We start from the raw sequence: 24419 nt of genomic DNA, 5'->3' as shown, positions 1-24419 counted from the left end.
ATACACAAGAAAAAATATGATAAAAGATTAAACTGGGAGAAAGGTTAAACTAAAAATGATCGTTAAGTAAATAAAAATTTAAAATTGAAAGATTAAGGGGGTGTTTGGTATTGTATTTTCAAAATAGATTATGTGTTTTCAAAATAAATTTTGCTTTTTCATAACTGCGTTTTAAAAAAAAACATGTAAGTACATGCTTCTCTAAAACTGCGTTTTAGAGGCAGATAATCGCTTTTTCATCCAAAACACCCTCTAAATCCTCGCTTTTTTTACTAGCTAAATATTTGTCACTAATGAGATTTGAACCTTCACCACATGAAAAAGGTAAAACTTTATCCAACACCTTGATACCGCTAGACCAAAGGCCTTTCGGTTAAATCCTCACTATTACTAGATATAACATTTATGGTAGACTCTTGTCTACAATTTATTAGGCTGGAGGGTGTGGGGGCGCCACCCAACCCAGCTGGCACACTATAGCGCCCCACCCTCGCCATCGTCCACACCCCCGGTGCTATGCCGGGGCGCTATAGAACCATCGCCAAGATGGTAACGAGCTGCAACGCGCATTGACCGAGGTGCTTTATTGTTTTGGACCGTTGAAAACGGTCAAAAATTAAAAAAAAAATTACTTTTTATTTTATTTATAAATTAACACTATAAATACCCACTTTCTACCTCACTTTTTAAATCATTCCTCTCACTTTCTACCTCACTTTTTATACAATTCTCTTCATATTTTTTAGAACTTCCCAACAACCCAAACAACCCCTGGGATCCGACCAATCCGTTTTGGCAAAATTTGCAAAACAACGAGCAAGAGGACCGCTATCGCCGAGACCCGCGTACATGTGAGGTTGGATATTATCCAATGCCACAAACTTCTCCTCATCCCACCACTCAAACATGCCACCACCAAACATACCCGCCCAAGACACAAGCGACACCGAATTCGTTCCCAAAACCCAAGTCGAATCCTCTTCTATAAAAAAAAAGAAGCCATAAAAAGAAGGATGAGACCGAAAAACGTACCACTAAGAAGGTAGAATTTTGGTCGCCTAAGGAAGAGTTCGAGTTGGCAAAAGTTTGGCTCGACGTGTCGGAGGACGAGATTGTTGGTAAATAATTTTTTATGCTTTTGTAAATAATTTTTTTATGCTTTTGTAAATAATATTTTTTATGCTTTTGTAAATAATATTTTTTTAGGAGACGACCAAGACATAAAGGTATTTTGGGGCCGTATACGCGAGAAGTTTTTCGCCGCAATGGGTCGTGGCGCGTATCGAACCGCCGACTCTTTTTCGGGAAAGTGGAGTGCTATGAGGCTGAAGGTTGGCAACTTCAACAACATATACAATAACCTCGTCAATAACACTCGTAGGAGAAGTGGTGCGAGCGACGTCGATGTCTTGACAGAAGCCCACGAGTATAGAATGCACCATGGGCATATGTTTACGTTGGTAACCACATGGGAGCTTCTTCGCAAATCTCCAAAGTGGCATCTTGTGCCACCGTTCGACCCAACCCGCCGTAGATCCAAACGCTCCAAATCGACATCCACCACCGAACCGTCTGGGTCCGATGCTCGTACAGTAATTAATCTAAACGAGGATGCTGACGAGTTTGAAGAACCACAAGAAAGACAAGAGCTGCCTCGTCCAACTGGTAGGGATAAAAGTAAAGCCAAGGCACGTGGAAAGTCTACTAAATCAGATGGCACGTCAAAGATTAGCGAGTTCCAGGCAGATCTCAAGCAAATAATCTCCATTAGGGAAAAAGACCAACAAATTAGAATGGAGAAACAAATTGCGAGAGACATGGACTTTCTCGCAAAGGATCTGTCACATCTACCAGAGGAGGACCGAGTCATTTTGGAGGCTCGTAAGGCACAAATTCGGGCCAAATATATGTAGTTTTTTTAAGTATGTTGTCTTTTTTTTCTAGTATGTTATGTTTTTTTAAGGACTTTGTAGTGTTTTTTTTAATGAAATTATGTTTTTATTTTTAATTTTGTAGTTATTAAAATTGCCATTTAATTTTAAAAAATAAATATTTAAATAAATAATTAGTTAATCATTACACGGGGCTCTATCCACACCCTCCAAATTAAAGGGGGGCATGATAAAGCCCCCTTGCTGACATGACGAGGACATAGATCCTACTTGACATGATAAAGCCCAAGTAGGCTCCATCCACATCTCATAGCCTTAAGACAAGAATGAAATGTTATTTACAAGTTTGCCACTAATATTTTATCACCTCACCTAGCCAATTTTGGCCACCACCAAACTTTAAGACTTTTTTTACATGTGTTAGTAGTTTAAATCATTTGAATTCAAAATCAAAAGGCTTAACCGCTCATTTTATAACGTTTTGAGTCCTTGTGTTTTATTTGTTTTAACCACTTGAGTTCAAAATCAAAGTACAAGTGTTAAAAAATTGGACTCAAGATGTTATAAAATGAGCGGTTAGGGACTCAGGTCGTTAAACTTTTTTATTTTAAATTCAAGTGGTTAAAAGCACTAACATATAGGAACTCAAAAAGTAATTTGCTCTACCTCTTTTAAGTTTTAAAATTGTCACCTTTGTCCCTTCATTTTCTAAAAGTTTCTTTTGACCCCTCGACTTTCTAATACTTGTCGGTATAATTTCGAGTTCATCTACGTTTTACATCGTGTGAGTTACTTGGTGTGATAAATCCGTGTTTTTCTTTAACGTTTTCCCGGTTTTGGTTGTTTTTGACTTGCCACTTAGTACTGTTCTACCCCTAAATGTTGGTAGCATGGTTTACGTCCCCGCCCCGCAACGTGCGGCTTAAAACTAGCTAGTTAGATACAATATTCATAACTCCAGTCTCCAGAAATAGTACGGCATCATCAGCCATAGGCTCATGCCACATGTGCTTTCCGGCTGACAAGCCCAAGCCCACTAGCAGATTATCTAATATGGCAGCAGGCTGCTCATCAGACCAAAACTTGTTTAGCCCATTAGTTGTAGAATATTTCATCAAATTCGTTTATAAGGTTTACTGGTAATCACTTTCAGCGTACTGATAAATAATAACAAGTCAAATATAACATCTATCATTCAAATATTAAACCTCTATATTCTAAATGTTAAAACATTTACAATATCGGTACATATTTTAAGAGTTAAAATCGCAAGATCATCTTCATCAAATTTATAAACAAAAAATTTGAATCTTCAAGATATACGTAGTGTATACTCAACATGGTTTAGATGGTTTGTAATTTATAGAGTGTTGAATGTAAATGTCGGCCACGACATAATAGAGTGAATTTCAAGTTTTGTCCTTTATCTTTAGTCCACTTTGCAAGTTTTGTCCTTTATGTTTAAATTTGACGAGTTTTGTCCTTTATGTTTAAAAATCAAGCACGTTTTGTCCTTTATGCTTGATTTTTAAGGACAAAACGTGCTTGATTTTTTAAACATAAAGGACAAAACGTGTTTGATTTTTAAACATAAAGGGTAAAACGTGCTTGATTTTTAAACATAAAGGACAAAACTCGTCAAATTTAAACATAAAGGACAAAACTTGCAAAGTGGCCTAAAGATAAAGGACAAAACTTGAAATTCACTCTTAATATGTAACAACATGACCACTTATGCATGAATCTATCGGGTCACACGAACAATAGACCACAATTAAGCTATCAAAATGATTTAATTATAATCTAACTCTAAACACATGTCATAAATAATTACGACATTATGTTTAGCAAATATACATAATGGTTAGTTTTAGGCACATGGCACAAAATGTTTCTCTCAAAAGTTTTATAACATTTTGATTGGCCACCACTAGGCAAACCATTTAAGCAATATATGGTAGCGTTTCAAGTGTTAAGACTTAAGATACATGCAAATTATCAAGCCTTATTGTTAGTGTAAAGATAGATGAAAATTATCAAGGGACGTTGCTATGGTTTACTTTTAAGATTAGAGTATCTAACTTATAGAGAAAATTAAGCAATAAAGGCTTTCTTGAATGCTTCTTGAGTTGGGAAAAAAGAAAATGGTTCCAACTTCTACTTTACACTCCTATATACTACTTATACAATCCAGGAAAAATGCTCTATTTAATCTACTTTTTCTTTTGGTCAAAATAAAATATGTTTTTTTGCCTTTTACAAAAATATTGAATGTCAACAAGTCATTATTATATAAAAAAAAAGGCACAAGTTACATAGATGCATTTTAGACAAGTTAAGAACTTAAATACGTCGAAAAATATATTTTTTCAGAAGTTAATAAACTTTAATGTACCAAAATTAGGTTAGAAAAAAATATTTTTTTAAGAAAGATACAAAACTATAATATTTTATAGGTAAATTGGATTTAAATAATCTGATCTTGCTGTTTTTGGCCAATAATAATCTCAACTGAGTTGATTACCGTCAGTGGTCCAACTTTTTTCATTTTGTTTGTATAATGGTTCACCGTTAAAAAATCATAACAGAGTTGAGTTTTTTTATGTTTTTTTTTTTCTAAAATTATAAACTGATGTTTTAGGGTTTTGATCAGAATAAGAATATGAGTTGATTGATATAAAATCTATACTATAGTATTAAAAAACATGTATCCCCAAAATAAGGGATAGGAGGTTGTTCTAGGTGATCGAAGATAATATGATATAATTTGAGGTAATATTTTGATATATATTGATTGCCAATAATTTAGGTCGATTTCACTAATTTCCAATTATGGATGATCAACGGGTATATTAAAAATATTTATAAATATACAAGATAATCCACTGTCCACCAATCATGGCGCATAATTTATATATATTTCACCCACGGATCGCCGTGGATAAGGGATAAATAGATTAATAAATGGTGTAGATTAATTACATAATCTGCAAGTGAGGGTTCGATGACGATATCGTCCATGCACAACTAATTATTTTGTAAAATAATGGATCACATACAGGTTACAAAATATATTTAATGACGCTACGTTGAGAGACTTTAAGCCATCCAAAGACAAAAGAGGTATCCGAAAGTTCAGATAAGGATTCAGATATCCAAACGCATATCGGAATTACTAAAAAAAATCAAAAACTCCGTATCGTCCACAGATTAAAACTAAACTTATATTCAATTTTCTAAATTTCCAACATTGAAAACAAATAACATTCATAAATCTACATTTGAATCCAATTATCTACGATATTTTATTATATGTCAAACTAAATATAGTGCTCATATACTATATATATTTTTAAAAATACTAGTTTTTAGAAATCGGATAATCGGATTATCTGAAACTTTTGAAATTCACATCCAAATCCGAAAATTCGGATTATCCGGTTTTCGGATGTCCGAAATTTCTGATATTTCGGATATAGATTTTCAGATTCAGTTTTGAATTCAGATTTTTTTGAACACCCATAACAATGAATGTCAATCGGCAATAATGAAAAGAAAATTCCACAATATGTATAATCTGAACCTAAACCAACATCATAAATTGTTTTTTTACAACCTATAATAAACCCCAACTTTTATTGAGAAACCTACAACTAGGGGTGTGCGTAGGTCGGTTTTGACCAAAAACCATAACCATAACTGGTCGGTTATGGCGGTTATGGTTATTTGGTTTTGATGGTTAAAGCGGGTCGGTTATGAGTGTATCATGGAATAAATTGTTATTGCATATTTGTATAGGTAAAGGTTCCTGTAAAAAAGACCAAAAGTGTGAGAATGATAAAAAAGAATCTACACCATTAGATCTTTGATCTAATGGTTTAGATTAATAGAGACCAAATTGTAAAATTTGTTTTATTTTTTAGAATGAATTGAAAATTATAGGGGTAATAAAGTCTTTATATCCATTCAAAATAGGAAATTGTAAATCAAAATCCCTACAATTTCGATCTCTCTCTCCAATCGCAAGACCAGATCCTCTCTCTCTCTCTACAATTTCGATCTATCTCTCTACATCGCAGTGGAGCGGCGGCGAGCGGCAGCGGCAGTGGTGGTGCCGGAGCGGCGGTGGAGGTGCGGCAATGGTGGTGCCGGAAGCGGCAGTGGTGGTGCCGGAAGCGGCAGTGGTGGTGCTGGAAATGGAGAAGATGATACAGAGGTGTAATGATTATTGAATGGTGTTAAATATGTGCTTAATGGTGTTATATTCTTTATTGAATGGTGTTATAGGCGAGGAGTTGGCTAGAAAGTCCAAATTTCCTAAAAAGTGTAGAAAGTCATAAAACACCAAATTGTCAACCATAAAAAACACCAAAAACCCACAAATAACAAAATAAAGATTAATAAAACATCATATATGTGGGTTGTGTTTTGTGTTTTGGATGATAAGGCTCTGATTATCGAATAACAAATATTATTGTGTTTTATGTTGATTAGCATATTGTGTTTTATATTCATAGTTCTACGATTGTGTGTTTTAAGTTTTTATGAACTATTATGGTTTGAATATGGTGTTTTAGTAATTTTCACTCTGTTATTTGTGGGTTTTAAGTGTGTTTTATGGCAGAAATTAGAGTGTTTTATGACTTTTTACACTTTTTAGGAAATTTGGACTTTCTAGCCGAACCCCACCCGTTATATATGTGCTGAATGGTGTTATATACTTTATTGTATGGTGCTATATACTCTATTGAATGGTGTTATATACTTATTGAATGGTGTTATATATGTGCTGAATGGTGTTATATACTTTATTGTATGGTGTTATATACTTTATTGAATAGTGTTATATACTTACTGAATGGTGTTATATACTTTATTGAATGGTGTTATATATTTACTGAATGGTGTTATATACTTACTAAATGGTGTTATATACTTGCTGAATGGTGTTATATACTTACTGAATGGTGTTATATACTTGCTGAATGGTGTTATATACTTGCTGAATGGTGTTTATAGAGATCTTTTTAAAAAAAAAATCCAGTTCCTATAATTAAGGTGACGGTTATGGGAAGTTTTTAATTAATTAAATTAATAATAAAATTACTTGTTTACCATTTTCAATTAATTTAGATTTAGGACACATGTCATCTCCACAATATTTCTCACATTTCTCACACTTTTAACCTTTTTTACAATAACCTTACCCTATTTGTATATATTAGTATATTGCATAGTATTAAAGAATACATATAATTTATAATAGTAATACCAATTATTATCGAATATTCAGATAAAGTGATATGATACATTCCATAAATTCAAATAAACATTCAACCAAAACCATAAAATGATATGAAAAAACCCATAAGTACTAAAAATCTTCAGTCAAAAACATCAAATATTAAAAATATGGTGAAAAGTCCTAAATCCTACAAAGATTTATTACATTCGGTTCGTTTCGGTTCGGTTATGGTGGGTATGGAAAAAATGATAACCATAACCGACCTGCTACTTTTGGTTTTCAAAAGAATTATTAACCGACCCACCGGTTTTTTATTTGGTTCGGTTTTTTCGGTTCGGTTTTATCGGTTAATTCGGTTATGGTTCGGTTAATTCGGTTTTTTGCACACCCCTACCTACAACCATTAAGCCACCCATTTACCATACCCTAAACCCATAGTTGTAAAAATCTCGATTAGTCGTTGATTATTCATTAATCAGATATTCACCGACTAATAGCCGATTAATAGTTAGGCGGTCAGTGCGGTCCTATTCTGTCCAAATTTTGGCTAGATCCAGGGGCGCAACATAGTGGGGGCGGGAGGGGGCGGCCACCCCCCGAACTTTTCGCTTAATAGATGAGAGTATGTAGTTCTCGTATATAAGTTTTTGGGTATATACGTTTTCGACCCCCGTTTTATAGAAATTTTTGGGTATATACGTTTTCAACACCCCGATCGGAAATCTTAAGCTTCGCCGTTGGGTAGATCATGGCCAAATTTCTACCAAGCCTTATAAATTCCCATCAATTACTTAAAAAGATGGGCCAATGAGGGGTTAAAACATGTCTACTTTAGAAAACTACATATAAAAATGTTTGTGTACATATATAACTAAAATTTACATATTAAAACCTCAATCCGATTAATCGCTAGTCGGTACCCCACCAACCGTAACGCCTAGCGATTCTTACAACACTGCCTAAACCGTATTTGAATTCAAAAGTCAGACTAACTTAAATCAAACACCCCCAACCCCAAAACGAAAACCTAAATCTTCATCTTCTTAACACTCCCAAACAAAAACCCATTTCCTCTTTTCGGGTCACAACAAGTATTGATATGTGAAGTCCGATTTGCATAATTAAATCGATGCAAAAAATTTTAACAAAATTATATTTGTTATATCGAAAAACAGTTGGTTATGAATATTTATTTACTAAACATAATGGAATAGATCAATTCTATCAAAATAAAACAGGTTATAACTTTTGAGTCTACCTCTGCGGGTTTTCCGAGCATATTAGTGATCCCCAATAATATGGTGGTGGTTAAAAATTACAATTTAATTCAAACTAGGTTTAAAGAAATTCGACGCGTTGCGGCGAACTTATTTTGTTATATAGTCTCTGTTTACATGTGTTTTGAAATCACTACGAGAGCGTGTTGCGAACGGAACCGCTTACAAGAATAAAAAGAAAATGTATAAAAAACACTAAAAGATAACAGAAAGAAAATCAACAAAAAAAGTTTGTATGGTAACGATGTTGTTCGTATGAAACCCGTGGTCAGAGATGAGCAAATGGTACCGGTACCGAATTTCCTGAACCGAAAGATCCTAAGTGCCAATTTGGTACTGACTTTCGGCATTCCTGGTACCAGTTCGCTACTGGTTTTTACCTTCGTATACCAGTATCGTAACCGGTATTTTCGGTACCAGTACCGATTCGGTATCATTTGACACCGAGCTCATCCCAACTTGTCACACCCCAACCGATGGCGGAATCATCGGGGCATGGCACTGAGCGAAACAGATTGTTCAGAAGTTTCCACAACAACTATTAATACAAATTCAGTTTAAAGTGATACGTCCCATACCGTATCCCGAATAAACAACAAGTTATTACAGATAACATCCAGACAATTAATCCTGTTCCGACAACTCAGATTCAAATTAAACATAAATACAGCAATTGTTTATCTGCTTCTAGACCCCTGTCCTGTTGACTTTCTGGCTGTATTGCCAGAGGACAAGATCTACAGACAACTATTTGTTGGGGGCTTCTAGAAACTTATTCTAGCTTCACTTCCCTAGCAAGCAAATACCCTAAACACCTGTCACATACGTTAAAATAAAGTCAATACATAAAATGTAAAGGTGAGCATACAAGTTTGATAATAGCATATAGAGTTCGAATAGTTTACGCATAACCAACACGTACACAGAGGGAAATGATGCATGTTAATTATCGACATGGACCTATCGATACCAATGACTGCGGGTTGACTGTCCGAGACAGTTCGCAAGACATGATTACCACCGTAATCCATGCAAGTAATTGTCCTTAACAACCCCCGTGTGAACGGGTGCTGAGTCCAAACTATAGTACTACGTTGCTAAGGCAGGTAGACAGCATTCCACGTGTAAACATAACAACAAGCATACATTTAGTCACGTAATACATGCAATCGGTTAGCGTTCAAATAGTTTGAATAATGTGATCGATTGTGATTTTGATAGGTAACGTATGTAACACCCAAAAGTGCTAAAGCAAAAAGGGTTCGAGTATATTCACAGTGATTGGTTATGGATTGAAGGGACCGCTGAGAGTAGGGTTAGCCTGAATAGTTCGATGACACAACAATGAGTAACGCGGAATGCAAACAAGTGTAAATGGATCGAATAGCCTGGTCAATCGAACAGCAGGTTCGATCGAACGGGCTGTTCGACCGGCTTGAAAGTCCGTTTGAACAGTCCTGTTCGATCGGCCGGTAGGCTCGATTGGCTGGTCCATTCGAGTGGATTGTTTCTTCCTCAGATGTGTTTGTGTATGATGGTTTGAACTTTTGAAGGTTTTGTTGTAGCATTTGAGAACACTGAAGTGTTCTTACCTTTCAGGTCGATCGATCAAACGGTCTGTTCGATCGGCCGGCTTAACCGATCGGTTAGGAACTTCAGAAGTGGTTCTCAGCAGAATGTCACTCGATTGAACAGCCTGTTCGATCGGCTGGCATTCCATACTACGAACGAGTTGCAAAATCGATTAAGTGTTGAAGCATAGTATCTCATGATCCAAAGAGTAATGTTTACCAATCGGGTGACGTATTCGATCGAACATCACTTCGTCAATATCATACTTCATGAAATTTGAAAAGTGAACCATGTGCTAGCCGATCGGCTGGCCTGGGCGATCGGCTGGTATGTTCGATCGGCTGGGCTGTTCGTTCGATCAGCCTAGCCGTTCGGCCAGCATTTTTGACCTGGTCGGCCTTTCGTCTAACACTTGGTTGTTTGATTATTTGTCATGATTTTAAGGTATTTTGACAACGAGTTGAACCATAGAACGTAGGTTCTTACTGCTTCACCGGTTCGGACAGGAATCACCCAAGTCCGGCTGGTGAACTGTTCTGAACGGTAGTTTGATGTTTAACCCGAAATCGGTGAACCTTGTAGATAGTATCCGAATCTTGAACCTTTTAACCGTTAGAATGATTAGTTAGTTGGTTCGAGCTCCGTTTCTACCGGTTTTAAGGTTTCGAGTGTAAAAGGTTGAAGAAAGTTGGAAATCATTCACAAAAATGTTAAGATTCCTACAAATCTTAGTTCGTTTATGTGGAAATCGGTCAGATCTAAGCTATTCATGGTTGAGTGAGGCCAAAGTTTGATGTTCTTCAAGAACACCATGATGACATCACCCAAGAACACTTAAATCTTGGTGATTTCACGGTTAGAAATCAAGATTTGAAAGATAGAAAGGTGTAGAATCATGTAATGATCAAAAACGTACAAGAATTAGAGTGAAAACTTACCGGAGTTGAGAGCAATCTGAGATAAGGTGAAGAACAAGGCTGGTTCGGTCAGATCTTTCCAAAAATAGTAAGGGTGACAATGACAGGGCTATTTATAGGCTCCAAATGAGGAAAGTGTCAGCCGATCGTCTAGGAGCTCCGATCGAATGGTCTGCTCGATCGGCTAGGAACATGCTAGCCGATCGGCTGGCCTGTTCGATCAGGATGCCTCCTGTTCGATCCGCGACCCCCCCCCCTTTTGAGTAGTTCGCGACGATTTTTGATGTTTCGGCTTCGATGGACGATGATACGAATACGATAGAGTTCCTAGTCAAATTACTTTCAGTCCCAACCACTATATACAATCACCTATAAGTCACGTTCTGATGTCGATTTCGATTGAGTTTGATTGCCTTTCGAGTTTTGATTCGAGTTTCGATTGATTCGATTGAATACCACACAAAACATAAAGTAAACATGCACAAGTAACACATAAGGCACACACACACGTAAATATCACCACACCAGTTTCGCATAGTTCGAGTCTCGAGTTCGATTGATTGATTTGATTATCTTGATTACCAATTGGTTAACTTTATCGTATTGTTACTTCCTATTATTCACAGTCGTAAATCGGTCGCATTGATTAAACATTCGATCATTTCATTTAGACAACACTTACTCCACAAAATACAAATAAAACACAAAATCGACTAATTACAGTCAAAGAAGTCAAAGTGGACTTGGACTTTGACTTTGACTTTGACATTTGAAAACACGGGGTGTTACAGCCTCCCGTTGTTTATGGAATTTCGTCCTGAAATTAGGCTCAAAGCTGCACATCACCGTGAGTCATTTTACCAATTTGATGCTTCAGATCTATTTAAACAACTGCGGGTACTTGGCCTTCATGTCGCTTTCGAGTTCCCAAGTGAACTCCGCGCCTCGCTTGCCTTCCCATCGGACTTTCACGATAGGGATGCGTGAGCGCCTGAGTTGCTTGGTTTGGCGATCCATGATTTCGACAGGCTTTTCCACGAAGTGTAAAGTTTTGTTGACCTGAAGATCGTCGAGTGGTACGATTAGATCATGATCAGCAAGGCATTTTCGGAGGTTAGACACATGGAAAGTCGGGTGGACGTTACTGAGTTCCTCCGGTAGTTCGAGTCTGTAGGCGACTTTTCCGATCCTTTCCAGAATCTTAAAAGGTCCAACATATCGAGGCGCTAGTTTCCCTTTCTTGCCGAATCTGACTACACCCTTCCAAGGGGATACCTTTAGGAGTACGTAGTCGCCAACGTCAAATTCAAGGGGCTTGCGTCTTCTATCGGCGTAACTTTTCTATCTACTTCGAGCTTTTACCAAGTTGTCTCGAATCTGGTGGATTTTGTCAGTCGTTTCTTGTAGAATCTCGGGACCGGTTAGTTGCGAATGACCGATCTCGTGCCACACAATTGGCGATCGACATCTCCTTCCATACAAAGCCTCGAATGGTGCCATTTGAATGCTGGCATGATAGCTGTTATTGTACGAGAATTCGACTAGTGGAAGGTGTTTGTTCCAACTACCACCAAAATCTATGACACACGCTCGAAGCATGTCTTCAAGAGTACGGATCGTTCTTTCAGTCTGTCCGTCGGTTTGTGGATGGAATGCTGTACTCAGATTAAGCGACGTACCAAGAGCCGCTTGAAACATTTCCCACAACCGAGAAGTAAACCGAGCATCACGGTCAGAGATGATGTCGCGAGGCGTACCATGATTACAAATGATCTCGTCGGTGTAGATTTGGGCTAGTCATTCCACCTTGTAGTCTTCTCGTATTGGCAAAAAGTGGGCTGATTTGGTTAGACGATCAACTATAACCCAAATACTGTCGTGACCTGATGGCGTGGGTGGGAGTTTCGTTATGAAATCCATAGCTATACTCTCCCACTTCCATATCGGTATCGGCGGTTGTTCGAGTAAGCCAGAAGGTCTTTGATGTTCAGCCTTGACTCTTGCACAAGTTAAGCAACTTCCAACGTAGAGGGCGATATCCCGTTTCATGCCCGGCCACCAGTACTTATAACGAAGATCCTGGTACATCTTGTCAGCACCGGGATGAATGGAGTATCGGGATTTGTGGGCTTCATTCATGATAATCTTTCGCAAATCGGTCCGTTTAGGGATCCAGATTCGGTCCAGATAGTAAAATATCCCATCAGCTTTGCTTACCAACTGAGCTACATCGTGATAGATCCTCTCTCTCTTCAATGTACGCTCGTTAAAGCAAGCATGTGGAGCTTCGGGAATAAGGGCTTCGAGGTTATGCTGGGCTTGAACGTTTCGGATACTGAGCACGTAACTCTTTCTGCTGAGCGCGTCGGCAACAACATTCGGTTTGCCTGGGTGATAACGAATCTCACAGTCGTAATCGTTGAGGAGTTCCACCCATCGGCGTTGACGCATATTCAGTTCCCTTTGATTGAAGATATGTTGTAAACTCCTGTGATCAGTGCAGATTGTACACTTAGTGCCATACAAGTAGTGTCGCCAAATCTTTAGTGCAAAGACAACCGCGCCTAGCTCGAGGTCATGGGTTGTATAGTTCTTCTCGTGGATCTTGAGTTGTCGAGATGCGTAAGCTATAACCTTGTCTCGCTGCATAAGGACACAACCAAGACCGAGGTTGGAAGCATCACAGTAGACAATGAAATCGTTGCTTCCATCGGGCAGCTTAAGAATCAGAGCGTTGCACAGCATATGCTTAAGAGTTTGAAAGGCAGATTCTTGTGCGGTTCCCCACACAAAAGGCTTGTCTTTATGAGTAAGAGCGGTAAGCGGCACAGCGATTTTGGAGAATCCTTCAATAAATCGTCGATAATAGCCCGCTAGTCCGAGAAAAGAACGAACTTCAGACAGGTTCTTAGGCGTAATCCAACTTTTGACGGCTTCGATCTTCGCGGGATCGACGTGTATTCCCTGACTATTCACGATGTGACCCAGAAACTGAACCTCCTCTAACCAGAATTCACACTTAGAGAACTTGGCGTAGAGTTGGTTCCCCTGAAGTAACTCGAGAACCAAACGTAGATGTTGCGCGTATTCGGCTTTCCATTTGGAATAGATCAAGACATCGTCAATGAACACGATGACGAAACGGTCTAAGAAAGGCTTACACACACGATTCATTAGATCCATAAAGACCACCGGTGCGTTAGTTAAACCAAAAGGCATAACAACGAATTCGTAGTGGCCATATCGGGTTTGAAAAGCGGTTTTGGGGATGTCTTCCTCTTGAATCCGCAATTGATGATAGCCTGAACGTAGATCGATCTTCGAGAAACACTTGGCACCTTGCAGCTGATCAAATAAGTCGTCGATTTGAGGCAAAGGGTATCGATTCTTAATGGTTAGCTTATTCAACTCTCGATAATCGATGCACATCCGGAACGACCCGTCCTTCTTTTTGACGAAAAGGACTGGTGCGCCCCAAGGAGAGGTGCTTGGGCGAATAAAGCCTTTTTCGAGTAACTCCTGGAGTTGGTTCGAGAGTTCCCGCATTTCGGATGGAGCGAGTCGATACAGAGCTTTGGCAATGGGGTTAGCTCCAGGAATGAGGTCAATACGAAAGTCGATATCACGACTTGGCGGTAGTCCGGGGAGATCGTCAGGGAACACCTGAGGAAACTCACGGACCACTGGAACATCTTTGACTTCAGCTTTCTTTTTCTTTCCCTTCTCCGCTACTACAATGTTGGCCAAGAAGGCTCGGTATTCCTTGCGGAGATACTTGCTGGCTTGAATACATGACATAAGCTTGAGACCTTTCGACGCTGTTTCACCGTATACGCATAGAAGATCACCATTTGCAAGCGAGAATCGAATCATCTTTTCAAAGCACACCACTTCAGCATGGTTTTCATGAAGAAAGTCCATGCCTACTATGACGTCGAAACTTCCGAGTTGCATCGGAATAAGGTCGATTGGAAAGATGTGATTGTTGAGCTCGAGAGTACAATCACGAAGAACAGAGTTAACTGCGACAGTTCTTCCAGTAGCGACTTCGACTTCGAATGACGAGGACAAATAAGAGCGCTTACGACTAAGGAGCTTCTCGAATTCAAATGACACAAAGCAGTTATCGGCTCCAGTATCAAACAAACATGATGCATAAATACCATTCACAAGGAACGTACCATTAACCACGTTGTTATCCGCCTGAGCCTGACGGGCATTGATGTTGAAGGTTCGGGCATGGGCTGCTTGCTACTGTTGCTGAGGCTGTTGTTGTTGCTGCTGGGGCTGTTGGGGTTCTTGCTTAACCACCCTGTTCGGGCACCTGTTTGCAAAGTGGTTAGGGTCACCACATGCAAAGCAGACTCGAGCATTGACTGCAGGTGCTTGAGCTGCTTGTTGACCTTGCGGGGCGGGGAGTAGAGCTTGGTTGACAGTAGCTTGAACTGGGGCTTGACGGGGACCATAGCGACAGTTCGCAGTGAAATGACCGTAGAGGTTGCAGTGAGGGCAAAAACGACAGGCTAGACCCACTGGATGGTGATACGAGCATGTCGGGCAGAGCGGGTGAGGGCCTGTGTATGCACGCTTTGCTGGCGGTGCATTGATCACTGGAGCTGAGCGGTGGTGCTGTTGCTGCTGGGCTGGTACAGCTTGTAGAGGAGCAGCGTTTGTTGCGGCAGCACAGCTCTTGTTGCTGGAGTTGTTGTTGTTGTTGTTGTGCTTCTTTCTTCTTCTTGATGACTTGGGGGTTGAGCAGATGAGTCGGTGGGTGCTGCGGTGGCTTGGTGCAGAGACTTGGTTTGCTTATCCCAAAAACCAGACTTCACTCGCTTGTCATTGATCTCAGCGGCGAGTAGATAAGTCTCTTCAATCGTTGCTGGCTTGGCGGCGTGAACAAAGTCGGCTACACAATCGGGTAGAGCTCGAATGTACTTCTTGATGGTTTGATCTGGGGTCTTGACCTGATCGGGACAGATGATGCTAAACTGTTTAAAGCGAGCAGTCAGGTCAGCGTTGTCTCCAGCCTCCTGCTTGATGTTCCAAAACTCCTCCTCCAACTTTTGGCGTTCATGGGGAGGGCAGAATTCGTCCATCATAATGGCTTTCAGCTCTTTCCATGTCAGCTCGTAAGCTGCATCATTTCCGCGCTTGTTTCGTTCATCCGTCCACCAGTCCAGAGCATGAGACTGGAAGACGCCTGTAGCATTGAGTGTGCGGAGATTCTCAGGACAGCCGCTTTGGCGTAGGGTGACTTTGATGGAATAAAACCATTGAAACATAGCGGTGGGGCCATCTTCTCCGGTAAATTCCTTTGGTCCACATGCCTTGAACTGTTTGAAGCTGAAAACAGTCTTGGCAACATCTTTGGGAGCTTCAGTTCTCGACTCCTCAGATGATTTGCTGACGTTTTCGTAAACATCGCTCACAGCTTTTGCTACTTGTTTGGCGATGATAGCAGCAAGACGTATGTCTCTCTTTTCTTGGCGAGTAAGTGGGGTTCGGTGTCCGGATGACGACATGGTCTGCAACAGACATCGTCGTAGGTCTCAGACGCATCAAAAATCGAATCTCACCTCACACGTCTACTACTTACTAAAGTTCAGAAACGCGTCGAAACACATATCACATAAACACATAGGCACATAACCACAGATACACGTAAGTACAGAAGCACATAAGCACGTAGGCACATAGAGGACATAGTCACATAAACACAAAAGCACGTAACTACTTAATCACAGAAGCAGTCAGAAAACAGAAACCTATAATTCAAAGCTCGCGTGTCGCTCGTATAGCGATCGCGTATAGCATACTTGGATAGCATCGTATAATATAGCCTACCTTAGCCATATCATAGCATAACACCGTCTAGATCGTAATTGGGTATCGAATTGAGATAAAATAGCAATGCAAATCGTGTGTGTTGATTGAAATGGCAGCAAAATCGAATAGTATCGAAAATATAAGCATGTAAACAGATAAAGCACACAGAAACACATAAAGTCAACGAGTCATCAGAGTACGCGACTGCGGTTCTCAGAATCAAAACGCATAAAATCGAGAGGTAGATTGTCTGCGGCTACTAGACATCGACTACCCTAAGCGATTCGACTATTCACATTGGACTTGTCGTCACTTTCGACTCCGAGGGTCGTGTTTCTGCCTCGATTCTTGGGCATTCCACATGCGTCCTCTAGGTCATACTTGTGAGTTCAGGTCGTTGGAGTCCGTCGAAGCTTTGGTGAGATGAAAACATGTCTGGAATCAATTGCCAAGGTTAAGGTCTCACCCCTGGCTTAGCAATTTCTTCCTTGTTTTTAGAAAATCTAAGGAGAATTTTCATCAAAATGGGGATTTCACTCCTGATTTGGTATAATTCTCCTCGTATGTTATTGAAAACACCCGGATAAGCATGAGTAAATGGATAAAATCATCAGTAGTCAGGCAATCTAGTGAAGAGTTTGCGGTTTTCACACCTATTCCTGACCAAATTGCTTAACTTTTATTGAAAATTCGAGTGCAGTGATAGCGAAGGATTGCAGAATAAGGCACATAAACTTGGTCTGTTAGTTCCTAACTATAGTCTAGGTCTCTAAGACAGCGACCCGGACTAGGTCGTGTCTAGCCTAATTCCCTATAGTTATGGCTCTGATACCAATCTGTCACACCCCAACCGATGGCGGAATCATCGGGGGCATGGCACTGAGCGAAACAGATTGTTCAGAAGTTTCCACAACAACTATTAATACAAATTCAGTTTAAAGTGATACGTCCCATAACAACAAGCATACATTTAGTCACGTAATACATGCAATCGGTTAGCGTTCAAATAGTTTAAATAATGTGATCGATTGTGATTTTGATAGGTAAAGTATATAACACCCAAAAGTGCTAAAGCAAAAAGGGTTCGAGTATACTCACAGTGATTGGTTATGGATTGAAGGGAGCGCTGAGAGTAGGGTTAGTCTGAATAGTTCGATGACACAACAATGAGTAACGCGGAATGCAAACAAGTGTAAATGGATCGAATAGCCTGGTCGATCGAACAGCAGGTTCGATCGAACGAGCTGTTCGACCGGCTTGAAAGTCCGTTTGAATAGTCCTGTTCGATCGGCCGGTAGGCTCGATCGGCTGGTCCATTCGAGTGGATTGTTTCTTCCTCAGATGTGTTTGTGTATGATGGTTTGAACTTTAGAAGTTTTGTTGTAGCATTTGAGAACACTGAAGTGTTCTTACCTTTCAGGTCGATCGATCGAACGGTCTGTTCGATCGGCCGGCTTAACCGATCGGTTAGGAACTTCAGAAGTGGTTCCCAGCAGAATGTCACTCGATCGAACAGCCTGTTCGATCGGCTGGCATTCCATACTACGAACGAGTTGCAAAATCGATTAAGTGTTGAAGCATAGTATCTCATGATCCGAAGAGTAATGTTTACCAATCGGGTGACGTATTCGATCGAACATCACTTCGTCAATAGCATACTTCATGAAATTTGAAAAGTGAACCATGTGCTAGCCGATCGGCTGGCCCGGCCGATCGGCTGGTATGTTCGATCGGCTGGGCTGTTCGTTCGATCAGCCTAGCCGTTCGGCCAGCATTTCTGACCTGGTCGGCCTTTCGTCTAACACTTGGCTGTTTGATTATTTGTCATGATTTTAAGGTATTTTGACAACGAGTTGAACCATAGAACGTAGGTTCTTACTTGCTTCACCGGTTCGGACAGGAATCACCCAAGTCCGGCTGGTGAACTGTTCTGAACGGTAGTTTGATGTTTAACCCGAAATCGGTGAACCTTGTAGATAGTATCCGAATCTTGAACCTTTTAACCGTTAGAATGATTAGTTAGTTGGTTCGAGCTCCGTTTCTATCGGTTTTAAGGTTTCGAGTGTAAAAGGTTGAAGAAAGTTGGAAATCATTCACAAAAATGTTAAGATTCCTACAAATCTTAGTTCGTTTATGTGGAAATCGGTCAGATCTAAGCTATTCATGGTTGAGTGAGGCCAAAGTTTGATGTTCTTCAAGAACATCATGATGACATCACCCAAGAACACTTAAATCTTGGTGATTTCACGGTTAGAAATCAAGTTTTGAAAGATAGAAAGGTGTAGAATCATGTAATGATAAAAAACGTACAAGAATTAGAGTGAAAACTTACCGGAGTTGAGAGAAATCTGAGATAAGGTGAAGAACAAGGCTGGTTCGGTCAGAGCTTTCCAAAAATAGTAAGGGTGACAATGACAGGGCTATTTATAGGCTCCAAAAGAGGAAAGTGTCAGCCGATCGGCCAGGAGCTCCGATCGAATGGTCTGCTCGATCGGCTAGGAACATGCTAGCCAATCGGCTGGCCTGTTCGATCAGGATGCCTCCTGTTCGATCCGCGACCCCCCCCCCCCTTTTGAGTATTTCGCGACGATTTTTGATGTTTCGGCTTCGATGGACGATGATACGAATACGATAGAGTTCCTAGTCAAATTACTTTCAGTCCCAACCACTATATACAATCACCTATAAGGTACGTTCCGATGTCGATTTCGATTGAGTTTGATTGCCTTTCGAGTTTCGATTCGAGTTTCGATTGATTCGATTGAATACCACACAAAACATAAAGTAAACATGCACAAGTAACACATAAGGCACACACACACGTAAATATCACCACACCAGTTTCGCATAGTTCGAGTCTCGAGTTCGATTGATTGATTTGATTATCTTGATTACCAATTGGTTAACTTTATCGCATTGTTACTTCCTATTATTCACAGTCGTAAATCGGTCGCATTGATTAAACATTCGATTATTTCATTTAGACAACACTTACTCCACATAATACAAATAAAACACAAAATCGACTAATTACAGTCAAAGAAGTCAAAGTGGACTTGGACTTTGACTTTGACTTTGACATTTGAAAACACGGGGTGTTACACAACTCTTTAAACTAAAAAAAAAAGAAGAAATCATTGAAAGTCGAATAAAATCAACAAACAAAGTTATACGATACCGTTGTTCGCACGATACCCGTGATCAAGGATGAGCAAATGGTACCGGGTAGCAGTACCGAATTTCTCGAACTAAAAGATTTTCAATATCAATTAGGTACCGACTTTTGGTGTTTTCTATACCAGACTGGTGCCGGTTTTTACCTTCATTTACCAATACCAAACAGGACCGTACCAGGTATTTTCGATACCAGTACTGGTTCAATACTGGTTAACACCAAGCTTATCCCAACCCGTAATAAAAAATCATTAAACTTAAAAAAATATAAAAATGTATTTAACTATTATAATAATAAAAGTTTAAAAAAAACTCTATATATTATTATAATATTAAAAATTACTATTCAATATCTTCTATTATTAATAATAAATAAAAATAAATAAATAAATAAATAAATAATAATATCTTGAATTATTTATATATATTAACATTAATTAATTAATAATGCCAATTCTTAACTTGTCTAAAAAGCCAACTTCAAAAATATATATATATATATATATATATATATATATATATATATATATATATTAATATTAATTAATAATGCCAGTTCTTAACTTGTCTAAAAAGCCAACTTCAAATATGAATACAGTGAATTCTAACAATTCATATTTAAATTATATATGTTTGTTTAATATTATGTAACATATTGAGCTTTGATAGGATGGTATGAGCTTGGAGTGTCACCTAATACCATAGGTGAAATCGTTCTTTTTATATATTAATTAGTAATCAAGAATGAAAGAAAACCAAGAAAATTGTTTTTACTAAGAACGAAAATTCTCGCTAACCTAATCAACAAATCTTAGAAAGTCTATGGCGATGATATACATCTATCATCGCCATATGTCAACCTATGCCGAAGACACATGTTGTCAATGTAGCTCTTGTCGCTATAGATGATTTTTCTTGTTCCGGTATTGTTTAAAGGTATGGTTAAAATCCAAAACATTTCGATAACAATAACGAAAAGACAAGTACAATTTAGAGTTTGATTAATTCAAGAACATTTCAACCATAAAATGTTCATTGTCATGCAACATATTATCACAATGAACCAACAATGCATCATCCATTCCCCACATTATAGATGCTTCAATTCCATAGTTGTCACTAAGTGAGCTGAACCCATTGATGATGTTGGTAAGTGACTCTAATCGGTGAGTCAACTCAGCTAACTGAGTTCTAAGAATCGAGTTCTCATACTCCAAATTGAGGTACATCTGAGTTGTATCTTTCAAGTTGATGGCCATGTGTTTGTTGTCACTCACGAGTTGACTCACTTGCAACACAAGATCACCCAAATGTTTCTTTTTGCGTATTCTCGATCTCCTAGCGGATTCCCTGTTCGATATCATTCTTTTTCGCTTCCTCAAGGTTGAATCTTGATGATCATCTGAACTTGACAATAGGAACTGAGTTGGCTCGATAAACTTTGGCACATCACAAACTACCATGGTGATCACTTAAAAACTTAACAAATGAATATATACGTGTATTTATGCCACCCTTTTCAGACCCTATCAATAGCTTATTTGTTACGAGTGGGATTTTACTGGGTACGTGATAAAACTAGAAAAAGGTGTTGGTTTTCATGAGAAGACGTAAAACCAATAGAGAAACACGACAGAAAAAGATTGAAGAGAGTGAGTGCAGCGGCTGAGGGTGGTGGAGGTTATCGGGAAACCGGATAAGAGGGCCTCGCTTATCACGGGCGACATGATCATCACAATGGTGCACCAGACAGAGCCACCATGTATAGTGATCAGATAGACTATATGTTTTTTGGTATACTCAGGTGAGAAAGAGAAGATGTGATGTGAGATATATAGTATGGTTTCACCGGTTGAAATAAATTATCATACAACTATTTCGAGTAGATGCAATTATTTCTAATATTAATAAGAGTTAATTGCCCGGATGTCCCTGTACTTTCACGTTTTTTCACTTTTAGTCCCCACTTTTTAGAAATAGCAGGTATGCTCCCTATGGTTTCTCATTTTGTTACTCAGATAGTCCCCTGACATTTACTCAGAGGACTATCCGAGAAACAAAATGACAAACCATAGGGAGCATACCTGCTATTTCCAAACTAACTGACATCTACTCAGTGGACTATCCGAGTAACAAAATAACAAACCATAAAGAGCATACCTGCTATTTTCAAAAGATAAGGACTAAACGTGAAAAAACGTAAAAGCACAGAGACGCAATTAACTCTATTAATAAAGCATTCTTTTAGGGGGTTACTAGTGAAGTGTAGATGTATTTTCAAACAATAAAGTTTTATATTCGGGTGGCCAAACATGTAATTCTTTGTCTTGGTGGGGTTAAGCCTTTATTTTAGGTTAATATTTACCTTTCCAATATAAAAAATAAAATTACTCACTATTTTATATAATTATTTATAGCTGACGGATGGTCTGATTCCACTAAAACTAAAAAAAAAGGTTAAATTTAATTATCCTTTAATTGGTATTGTCATATAAGTTTTAAGTATTATTCATGTAGGATGGGTTGTGTATATTAGTGTATTTGTGAACTAAGTGAACAAATTTTGGCCATTGATTTATATAATCAAATCGTAAAATACACTAGTGTATTTTAATCATCAAATCCTAGCCATTGATTTACACTAGTGTATTGATAATCAATGGCTAGAATTAGTTCACACAATTCACTATAAAGAGGGTTGTTTACAAATAAACAAAACCCTATTCATATATTGGTAATCTGTTGGTGCTATTATCATATTAGTCAGTGATCCCTTAGTAAACTATTGGTCATGTATTTTGACGAGCATTTTTAAGTCTAGGTGGTTTAGAAATTTTCAAAGCGTTCGTAGGTGGTTTTTGAGATTATTTTGGTTTCTAGATAGTCCGCTACTTCAATAAGTGGACTATGAAAGAGTTTGTTCCTTTGGCGATCGGACTTTAATTTAGACTACTTAAAACGTCTAAGAGGTGGTTGGTGTGTAAGTCTATGAGCTAGAGTCCGCTTCCCCTTATAGCGAATTTATAGTCTATATATTGAAGTATTTAGCGGACTAACTAAAACTAAAATAATCTCAAAAACTAGAGGTAAACATTTTAAAAAATTCTAGTCCACATAGACTTCTATAAAGAGTGGTTTCATATCCATGTCTAATGATTTGGCAACTTTCTTTTGTGCATTTAAATTTTTATAAATAACTAGCGTTTGCTAAAATTTCCCATAGATTAACAGCAACCTTTTATAAACAAAGTGACTCACTGATCCTATATAACGAAATAAAATTACGTGAAATTCAACTCACTTCATGTTTTTTTTAACGGCATTTATTTTTTATTTTTGTTACATGTGGGACTTGAACTCAAGACCTCCCTCTTCCAAGATGTTTAAGGCTTTGTCAATACCAATGAACTGCCACCCCATTGGTTAAAACTCATTTCATATTAACTCGATACATTTTAAATTAGAGTTAACTGCCACAATATCCTAGAGCTCTCTGTACATGATGCGGACAAATATTAATTTGTATACATTATCATCTTTCTTATTCTTAAATGCAAATGTCGGTGATATTTTAACATTTGGCCCTTCCTTTGCATTTCAAAAGTTGACCCTTCAAGTTGTTCTTTATTTTGTTTAACCCTTGACTCCATTGTCGTCCTTTCCTACTTTTTCCACATGTCTTCTTCCCTTTTATCAAACACATGTCCTTTGCTTCCTTTACAAACCAGAGAGAAACATTCAAACCTTCTGGTATCCTTTAGATAGAGAAAACTGTCGCAATAGAAGGGTCAATGTTGAATTTGGGTTTGTGTTAACTGGTTTATGCAGTTGGATGAATTAACTTAGAGTTTATTTCATATGTGGAGAAAAGTAAGAAAAGAAGGTTCAAATGTTCAATAGATTAGTTTTTGGTCTTGTTCTTTGGCTTTCTATTAACCTTGGTTTAAACTTTAAAGTTATACACACTTATGCATTTTTGGTGGCACAAAATTCAGTACCTATTAATAATAATCATATTTCATATTTTACATGCAAATAATCCCAATTTTGTACTAAAGAAAATAAAGTTGGCACACTCCAGGTTTCAGGCTATATGCTTTTGTACATGCCATCCGTATCTTATAGGAAGATGGATTTTGAAGAATTATTTGTTTTTAAACAGGTTTGTGTATACAGTGGCGAAGCTTGAGATTTCCAACCGTGGCGGAAGTTACCGGACCTAAAAATTTATATAAAACAGGGGGGTCGAAAACGTATATACCCAAAAATTTATATATGAAAACTATATAATCTCCTCCACTACTGAGCGAAAAGTTCGCGGGGTCGGCCGCCCCTTAAAAGCTTCGCCCATGTGTGTATGCTTATGAATATGCATGTCGTGTCTGTGTTCTAATACGGCATGTTAACTAGCAAATATAGCCCATTTCGCGGCCTTAGTTTCTTAACTAATGTTCGGCTACAAACTTCTAAACCCTCTAATTCATTTCAACCCGACCTTTATTACTACATCTTTTAA

At 38.5% G+C, this 24419-nt stretch overlaps 2 protein-coding genes across 2 annotated transcripts; one reads left to right on the top strand and one right to left on the bottom strand.

The window, feature by feature from the left end:
• Nucleotides 1-1265: 1265 nt before the first annotated feature.
• LOC110931979 lies at nucleotides 1266-1913 on the top strand. The gene has a single exon (XM_022175347.1). It carries the CDS (start codon nucleotides 1266-1268, stop codon nucleotides 1911-1913), a length of 648 nt encoding a protein of 215 aa, XP_022031039.1.
• Nucleotides 1914-20848: 18935 nt separating this feature from the next.
• On the bottom strand, nucleotides 20849-21635 carry LOC110927954 (bZIP transcription factor 2). The gene has a single exon (XM_022171253.2). The coding sequence runs from the start codon at nucleotides 21364-21366 to the stop codon at nucleotides 20905-20907; it is 462 nt and encodes a 153-aa protein (XP_022026945.1). The 5' UTR covers nucleotides 21367-21635; the 3' UTR covers nucleotides 20849-20904.
• Between the last annotated feature and the right edge of the window lie 2784 nt (nucleotides 21636-24419).

Source organism: Helianthus annuus, chromosome 16 (genome assembly GCF_002127325.2).
Source record: "Helianthus annuus cultivar XRQ/B chromosome 16, HanXRQr2.0-SUNRISE, whole genome shotgun sequence".
NCBI classification, from domain to species: Eukaryota; Viridiplantae; Streptophyta; class Magnoliopsida; order Asterales; family Asteraceae; genus Helianthus; species Helianthus annuus.
This window is presented reverse-complemented; position numbering and strand designations above follow the sequence as displayed.